The sequence below is a fragment of the Centruroides sculpturatus genome, unplaced genomic scaffold (assembly GCF_000671375.1).
Source record: "Centruroides sculpturatus isolate CEXI.00-Female unplaced genomic scaffold, Cexi_2.0 scaffold1181, whole genome shotgun sequence".
Taxonomy (NCBI): Eukaryota; Metazoa; Arthropoda; class Arachnida; order Scorpiones; family Buthidae; genus Centruroides; species Centruroides sculpturatus.
In genome coordinates this window covers 177,598-187,277 of record NW_019385707.1, presented here as the reverse complement: position 1 = coordinate 187,277, position 9,680 = coordinate 177,598, and the positions used below count along the sequence as shown (strand labels likewise).

General features: G+C 32.9%; 1 protein-coding gene across 2 annotated transcripts in view; it reads left to right on the top strand.

The window, feature by feature from the left end:
* LOC111641375 (RNA exonuclease 1 homolog) overlaps positions 1-6,542 on the top strand; it is a 62,420-nt gene extending 55,878 nt beyond the window's left edge. For both annotated transcript variants that reach the window (XM_023387530.1, XM_023387531.1), the window contains 3 exons: positions 5,859-5,997; positions 6,069-6,189; positions 6,258-6,542. In XM_023387530.1, the coding sequence (XP_023243298.1) occupies positions 5,859-5,997; positions 6,069-6,189; positions 6,258-6,349 (352 nt within the window). In that variant the 3' untranslated portion in view covers positions 6,350-6,542. The remainder of the gene's footprint in view (positions 1-5,858; positions 5,998-6,068; positions 6,190-6,257) is intronic.
* The last annotated feature ends 3,138 nt before the right edge of the window (positions 6,543-9,680 follow it).

Genomic DNA, 9,680 nt, shown 5'->3' with positions numbered 1-9,680 from the left:
TTGTGCAGTTAATGTTACCTATGGTGAGTAAAATGGCGGCTCGTCCCTGATTCCAGCAAACAGAAGAATGGAAACAGTGGGGACGCACGTTCTAACCTAACCTAACCTATTCTAATAATTACCATAATTATTACCAACCAAATTATTAGAATAGGTTTGGTTAGGTTTGAACGTGCGTCCCCACTGTTTCCTTTCTTCTCTTTGCTGGAATCAGAGACGAGCCGCCATTTTACTCACCATAGGTAACATTATCCAATCGTGCTTACTTATTAGTGCAGTCTAAAGATTGGTGACACTTTGAATTTCATAGCAATTGGTTTTTGCGACAAGCACACCTATTTGTGGTACATTTATTTGTAGCGAAGATCTTATTTTCACTTTATCGAGTGTCTACTAGGTAATGTGCGAATTACCTAGATACTCTGCACATTATATAGGTAATTTGAGAAATGGAACAATTTTCACAACTTTAACGGATCACTCTAGTTAATCTGCAGATTAGCTAGGGTGATGTACACATTAACGACTTTCGAGCTTTAGCAGTAACATATGTACAAATACCAAAACAGGATTGACAGCAGTTGCTTCTGCAGCTTGAAGATTTTCTTATTTTCAGAAATATACAACGCTCAGTAGTGTTTGTTTAATAGTTTAAAAACTTTAACAAGCTTTGCTGTTAATTTCTAAGTTTTAAATGAACAAGTCCATTAGTAGAGAAAATTCTTTCAATTCCCGCTGAAGAAGCCACTGCTGTGTGCAGCTGTGTAACTAATTTTAAAACAGGTTCATCAATTCTGTCACGAAATGACTGCCACCATGTAAGAGGAGTGATATTAGTTAACACAGACTCTTCAAACATGTGTTGCAGAAATGAGCTAGATTTTGCCAAGTATTTTAAAACTGAAGGCATAGTGTATGCTTTAAAATACGTGAGTAGTTTAAAACAGACTAGCAGTAGTAAGCGTGGCAGAGTTAGTGCAGCATCCTTCTTACTCAGGGCCGGATCATCGCATAGACAAATGAGACAAATGTCTAGGGCCCAGTTTCTAGAAGATCCCGTTCAAACTTTATTTTGAAAACATTTGTAAATAAGATTCTTTAGATAATTTAGATTTTTTAAAGCGATGATTAAATATTTCTTATTAATAAAAAATTAAGATTTGTTTTAGTTTTTCACATTATTTAGTTTTGTTTTATTTATTGTTTTATATTATTAGTGTGTTCTATTTCTCGTGGGAGAAGGAGGGGCCCAGTAAAAAGAAAATGTCTACGGCCCGAAAGTGGGTTAATCCGGCCTTGCTCATACTGTCTGTGAGCTTTGCACTCTGGTATATTGGGTCCAGAAGATTTGCTAAAAGGTGATAGTCTGTGATAGCCATATCAAATCTGTCTTTGGCTGCTTGCATGACTCCAGTGATCCCAAGTTGTTGCAAGTCATTTTGAACACTATAAAAGTAATGTTATAAAAAACTTTTGCTGCAAAAGTAATTAATAAAATTTTCATAGATAACAATGTATATGTATTAGCCCATAGATTTTTGGAAAAGGACCGTTTTTTCATAACACTATGGAGATAACTCGGGTGAAGAACTAAATAATATCTATATAGATTCAATTGAGTTATGACTCAAGAAAACTTTATAGCAAGCTATAGAAAATTTTAAAACTTATAATGGTTCAAAATACTCACCCAGCTTTTGTAATTCCTGTATATCATTATGTAGATGGTTATCTTCAATATATTTTTTCATACTAGCGACTAATCCAACCATTTCTTTCCTACATACTGTATTTTGAATTGCACCTGCATGCCAGTTTTCCTGGATTTCCAGAAATTAGTTTTTACTGGTTCCAGATATTATTAAGCCTTCTTCCTGCACTCATTTTTTACTTAACAAATAACGATGATGATAATAATGTTTTTTTCCATTCAAGTAATATTACATTAGCTGTATTGTTAACAGTGTTAATTGGCATGTGCTATCAGGAAATCTCTTAGTGATAAAAGTTGCAATGTCACGTGCTTTCATGACCCATGAGAGAGAAAAATTTCCCATTCCTACGCTCACGTTTAGCTCACAAGTCAGAAAAACTTTATTTACTAAATTTATGTAATAAAACATTCTTTTTTAAATTTAAAACATTGTTTTAAAACAGTATTTTATAATGTAACTAGCTTACCCGTCGCGCATTGCTGCGATCTCAGAAGAAAGGAAATTCAAGCAAACTCGTTATGATAAAATTCAATTTACATTTTATTATTTTTATTGAAACTTATTATTATTATTCATTTTCATCGGGAAAANTGTTTTATATATATATATATATATATAATGTGTCTACAACTCCTAGATGTATTGTGTGGTTCAAGCATAGAATCATCTCACTAGGACTTTCCCTTCTAAACTTCTTCATTATGTTTGGACCATTGCTGGTGGTGGCCACAATATGTTTTTCAAAATCCAATTGAAATTCTATCAATGTATCTTCGACTATTTGTCTGGTCTGTTCGGCACCGCATTTTCCGGATATATATGTTATCGCTAAAGCTCGAAAGCTGTTAATGTGTACATTATCTAGCTAATCTGCAGATTAACTAGGGTGATCCGTTAAAGTTGCGAAAATTGTTCCATTTCTCAAATTACCTAGGTAATCTGCACATTACCTACTAGGCACTCCATAAAGTGAAAATAAGATCATTGCCACAAATAAATGTACCAGAAATAGGTGTGCTTGTCACAAAAAAGAATTGCTGTGTAATTCAAAGTGTCACCAATCTTTAGACTACACTAATAAGTAAGCACAGTTGGTTAATGTTACCTATGGTGACTAAAATGGCGGCTCATCTCTGATTCCAGCAAACAGAAGAAAGAAAACAGTGGGGACGCACGTTCTAACCTAAACTAACCTATTCTAATAATTTGGTTGGTAATAATTATGGTATTTTATTAGAATAGGTTAGGTTAGGTTAGAACGTGCGTCCCCACTGTTTTCTTTCTTCTGTTTGCTGGAATCGGAGACGAGCTGCCATTTTAGTGACCAAAGATAACATTAATGCACAATTTTATCATGCGACCACCAGAAAAAGTATGATAACTTTCTTATTTTTCGTCTCTGGTCCAAAAGTAGGGTATCGTTGAACTCGTCTCGGTCCCCTCAGTTTAGATATATACTCAAAGTTCCGAAATTTCATAGGTGGTATTCTATATAATCCCCTATTTCCCTAATTGTAATAATATTTTAAACCGTTTGATTTTTTGTATTACAGTTTTTTACTTGATTGATGATTGATTCTATTAACTAATTTGTTGATTGTTTAATTGTATTAACTTGATTCTTTAGATATCGAAAATTAAATAAACAACATTATTAGTAAAATTGAAGACAAAACTGTCATAAAGGAAACAGCCAAAATCCCCAAAAAGAAGGTATAGATGGATGTAAGCAGGACAACTGTATGTCTCCAGTTCCTTTTTCAGAAATTTTTATAATTTTAATTGGATGTGTTTTGTGTTTTTTAAAAGGACTTTTTGTAATTTTCCGGCAACGTGCAGCCTACAAAGAAAGGTCAGTCGCTGAGAATGTGTTAGTCTTGGAACACAAAATATAAATGGTGATCCTTTTTGGACAGTTTTGTCTTCAATTTTATTAAAAATATTTCTCCGTCGGACGAACATTTACAGGATAAACAACATTATGTTAATTTAAGCGTACAGAAACATTGCTGTTGTTCCAGCAAAGATCTTATTTTCACTTTACCGAGTGCCTAGTAGGTAATGTGCAGATTACCTAGATACTCTGCACATTATCTAAGTAATTTGAGAAATAGAACAATTTTAGCAACTTTAACGGATCACCCTCGTTAATCTGCAGATTAGCTAGGTAATGTACACATTAACGGCTTTCGAGCTTTAGCGGTAACATATACACTAATCCGAAATTGAAAACTTCTCCATTCACACCATGCAGACACAAATTAAAGTATTTCTGGTTTCAGATGCTGTTCCATTTGTCATCTGAAAGACTGAAATGTGTACCAGAAGTGACAAAATCTTTTAAAGTCTGAATAATTTCTTCTTTTGTCTTTTCATAATAACTCAATATGATTTTCATGACATCAGTTTCGTTCTTAGGCATTTTATATATAACCTCTCTGGATAATACCCTCATGAATGAATCTACTCTTTGTGATTGCCCTTATTATAAGTCCATCCTCTGCCACCAAGTGGGAAATTATTTCAGGCAAAGACTTTTTTGCAACATATCCTATTATTGTAGACTGCTTTTCAGTTTTAATATTTTTTTATTCTAGTTTTCAAGATGTTCCAGGCTGTATAACTGATTTTGATTCTTCTGGTTGATTTACAAAAATATTGTGGACTCTTTGGAGGTGCCTATCAAGGCCTGTAGTATTCGACCCTTTGCATGAAATTCATTTTGGACATAATGAGCACTGTGTGGTTGATTCATTTAATTTTTTATAATGTTTTCATACTTTTGCTATACGTTCTATATTAAATGAATAGGTTGGTATCTATTTAAATTTATATTAATTAAATTATCAACAACTGTGAGGCAGATAATAGTGAAGGGTTATCAGACCAATGATGGGCACAAACTCACTATTATCTGCCTCATGGTTGTTGATAATTTAATTAATATAATTATACCAAGGACTAGAAGCAACTTTTGTAACAACTGTGGGGTTATCAGACCAATGATGGGCACAAACTCACTATTATCTGCCTCATGGTTGTTGATAATTTAATTAATATAATTATACCAAGGACTAGAAGCAACTTTTGTAATAATTTTGTTACTATTTAAATTTGTTGACGATCTGTAACAATAATAATAATCCAAAATTAATGCTATATCTTTGTTTACCGAGTATCACTATATCATATCAATTACTTTTTTTTTAATAAAATAACAAATCTCATCCAATGTAAATGTCTAACTGAAGTAAATAAATCTAGTGTTTGTTTAAACTTACATGAGATGGGCATCGTTTATACAAGAGCGTTGCAACACAACTGCACACAGCACTTTACCTCATAAAGTGAAATTGACGACTGGCTGAATGAGCTGACAGTGCTGACACAGACAGTCACAAATATCATGACCTCATAAACAAACGTCACAAAATAACAATATGGTGGCGAACGCATTTATTGTGTACTCACTCAGTATGTTACATAGGAGTATCAAGTAATTACTCATTAAGCTAACAGATGGCGCTCTCAATGATGGAGTGCAGGAAGCTAATAAAGTTTATTATGATCTTTTGAAAATAAAATTATTACAATACAGTTTTGACAAGTGTGTGTCGAGTCTTGACCTGAAAATCCCGGGACCTAAGACAATTAAATTTAGAAAAAGTCCAGGGACTTCGAAACACGAGACGTTCTGGGACCCAAACCCTAGATATGATACTACTTGAGTTGTCCTATTTCTAGTTTTTTATAGTCACTTTCTATAAAGTAGAAAAATTATTTTTCTTTTCTAAAAGTTTACAACAGGATAACTGCCTTAGCTTTGAATTTTCTAATTTAAAGCATGTTTTTGTCACTTATGTAATGCAAAAGCATTAAGAAATTTTTTTTCCTATCTGTCATGAATTTGGCTAGGTCTTTAGTTTGTTGGAACAGCTAGATTTTGAGACAGCCCAACACATCTGGATCAAACCATGTACAAAAACTTAAGGCTTCATCTAGGCTGTGGAGCAGTAGGCTAAGTCCTTTACATTTACTGTATCATTGAAACATAACTTTAATAACAAAAATTTGAGAATTTAACACTGAAATTTTATTTGTTATGTATTTTATATAATACTTAAATATATGCATCTCTTACAGATTTAGTGGCATTAATGAAGGTGATCTAGATAAGGTGTCGACAACTATAGAAGACGTTCAAGCTGTTCTACTTAGTTTATTTAATAGTAACACCATTCTTATTGGTCACTCTTTAGAAAGTGACTTCAAAGCATTAAAAGTAAGCTGTTTTGTAGTTTTCTAAATTCATAATTATTGAAATTCTATACTAATGCAGAAATAATATTTTAGCTAATTCATAGCACTGTAGTAGATACGTCAGTTGTATTTCCTCACAAAATGGGTCCTCCCTACAAGAGAGCACTGCGCACCCTAATGGCAGAATATTTGAATAAGATCATTCAAAATAGCGGTAAATGGTTTTTTTTTATGTTTAGATCATTGCACAATACAATCATCTAAATAAATTATTCATTTTAGTTGATGGACATGACAGTCAAGAAGATGCTCTAGCATGCATGGAATTGATGCTGTGGAAGATAAAAGAAGATGTAAAAAAGTCACTGAGGTGACAGATTTTATTTTGGTTGCAAAACTTGTGGATCCAAGTTGTCCAGATTAAGCAGCCACATCTCATGTAAATATTTTGATAATTCAATACTTAACATAAACGTCCATAAAGTTGTTTCTGTAAATATCTAAGTTGTAAAATTTGTTTTTCACTGTATTACTATCAACATTAAATAGGTCACTTTTTTTTTATAATAGTGTTGTTTTATTCAATTACATCATTGCATAATATTCAATTTTCTGCATACCAATTACAAAAGTTTGCACATCTCATTAGTCTGTAGATTTGCAAACATTTATTTAAAGCTTTTCATAAAGGAATAATGAAAAGGGTTGTTTGGAAAGTAGTACCCATTTTAGAATTAAAAAGTAACCAATACAGATTTATTTTAAAAATTTATAATTTTATCTGCAAAGCATAGGCCAGGGATGGCAAACCTTTTTTAGCCTGCATGCCGTATAGTAAGCATACCTCTAAAGTTGTTTATGCATGCCAAAGTTTTAGATTTTGTATAAGGGGCCGTCCATAAATTACATAAGGTATTTTGGGGTGAGTGGGGGTCAAGGATTTCTTACTTGGGTAGGGGTAATAGATCTCATCTTACATAATATTCTTATTTTTACTCTTTGATCTTGTTGAGTGGTGGAGTTTTGAATTTGGCTTCAATTTGGCCATTTCTATTCAGAACACTTGTACTAAAGCCATCTCGTGTGACATGATAAAATAATAACACTAGCAGACTCATGCTCTACACATTTTTTTTCATGGGAGAAAGGCTGTGTGGTGGTTTCTCTCTCTCTTTTTTTTTAAAATAGAATAAGTGCATCACTCCTATGGATGTATAACACTAAGAATACATAAACCAAAATGCATGATACAAAGTAAACATAAAATTAGTATTTGGCTTTTAGTGAAAACTAAAATGTAAAACTAGATATTAGAAATTATAAATAGTTTTTTCTTTCATGTTTTTTGAACATAATTGTAAAAAGCATCAAACAGTGGCATCTGAACAAGCTTATTGAGTGGACATGGCCACCTGAACCAAGCGTAAAGATTTCTAATTTCAGAATAAATGTATGTTGATTGTAAATTGGACAATGATAGATCATATGGTCGACGGTGTCTAGGTTTTCTGTAAAGCAAAAGCAAGAGGCAGTTTCTGTCTGGTTATACATTGCCAGGTAGCTTCTAAAATTATCATACTCAGTAAGTAGTTGAGCATTAGCAAATGTTAAATCTCTAAGTGGTGATGAGAACCTGCATTCAACACTAGGAAAATAAAGTCTTGTTATTCTACCAGTTTTAATGCTCAACCATTGTTGATTCCACTTTTGCTTAGCATTGCCATGAATATAATTTTTAAGGCTGCTATATGAGAGAGGGATGTGAGTGTAGTCCAGGGGTGGCCAACAGTTTTTTGTCCTGGGCTGAATTGGAAAGAAAACTTTTTCCACGGGCCGAACCAGAGGCTGCCCTAGGAAGATTTTCAGGTGGTGCGAGATCTCATTGTGGTGTCACCATAGAAACTAAATTGTAGATAGAGATTACAGATGCATTTTTCACATTATTATGCTTTATCAACATTCTACGCTGTACTTACGAGATTTGTAATGGAGGGTTAACTCTAAACGCACAGTGAAGAGTTGTTGATTTTTTTCTTTTTTTAGGCATCAGAATTATTTTTCATCGAGCTATTCGGACTTGAGTAGCTAATATGGAAAGATTGATTGCGGGCTACATAAATTCATTAAATGGGCCATATGTTGGCCATGCCTGGTGTAGTCCAAAGTCAGTGTCTTTTGCAGCTGACTTTGCCTCAAAGTCGGCTTTATTCAAGTATGCCAGTAAGGCCAGGAAAAAATATAAAAGTTATCTTATTTACAAGATTTTTAATATGGTGCTGGATATATGTGATTTTATTACTATTGCAATTGGGATTTTATAGAGCTTTTATAAAATTATGCCTAAATATTACATAAAATAGGGAAGGGGGATCAAAGAAAATAGTTTCTTACGTGGGTGGGTGGGGATTTAGAATGGCCAAAATCACCCTTAAGTAATTTATGGATGGCCCCAAACAATCTTTAAAGAAATTAAACAAATACACTTTAAATGTAGAATAAATGTAAAAAAGCTGATTGAAAAAAGCACAATCAGGTGATAAACTGAAAGGATAATTGGAAAAGACAGATGACAAATCAAAATCATATAATATGTTACATGCCAGATGATTTCCCCCTGTGTGTCAAAGGTTTGTCACCCTTGTCAGGCTACTTTTTTATGTATGTAACCTGGAAAATTAAACATTTAAGGTCAGTTCATACTTTGAGAATGAAGATAAGTAAAATGTGCCTCTTCTTTTCTAGTGTTCCTCTCTCATAAGCATTGAGTCAAAACAGAAGAGAGGCACTTGCATTTTTGATATCTGCAGTTTAAAATAGGTTGCCTCAGCTATAACAAAAGCATGCTTTAAAAACTTGGGTTGTGAAATTCTTAAAAAATGAGAGTATACATAGTTTATTAATTAGAAGAGAATGCAGAGATTATTATAGCCCGATAAAAGAAATTAAAGTTGACGATCCCAAAGTGTATTTTCAATAAATTTGTTAAGTTTTAAATACACGCTGTCCCAAATTAAACTTGACATTTTCCACTTGGCTATGGAAAAAACTATCAGTCATGAAAGTTTGGTAATGCCTTGATGAGATTGGAATTTTCTAGAGCAAAAAAGTTAGTTCCAAAAACTACCAGTAGTTCTGTATTATAGCTATATTTTAGTCAGGGTTGGCATGATTTTAAAAAAATGTTTTAAAACATTTATTAAAACATGTTTTAAAACATAGGCATTGGATTTAAAACATGGTTTTTTTGGAAATAAAATACTTGATCTAGTAAAATAGAAAAAGAAAAAAAAACCAGAAAATCTTCAGTGTAAGACTGAAGAATGTACAGAATGTTTTATTTAATATAAAATATAGCATTTTTAAATGTTTCTTTATGCAATGGCATTTTTAAGATTTGCATGTACAAATACCAAAACAGGATTGACAGCAGTGGCTTCTGCAGCTTGAAGAATTTCTTATTTTCAGAAATGTACAGCTCTCAGTAGTGTTTGTTTAGGTACTTGAAAACTTTAACAAGCTTTGCTGCCTTTTCCTGTCCAAGTCAATTTCTAAGTTTTGAATGAACAAGTCCATAGGTAGAGAAAATTCTCTCAATTCCCGCTGAAGAAGCCACTGCTGTGTGCAGCTATGTAACTAATTTTAAAACAGGTTCATCAGTTCTGTCATGTAATGACTGCCACCATGTAAGAGGAGTGATATTAGTTA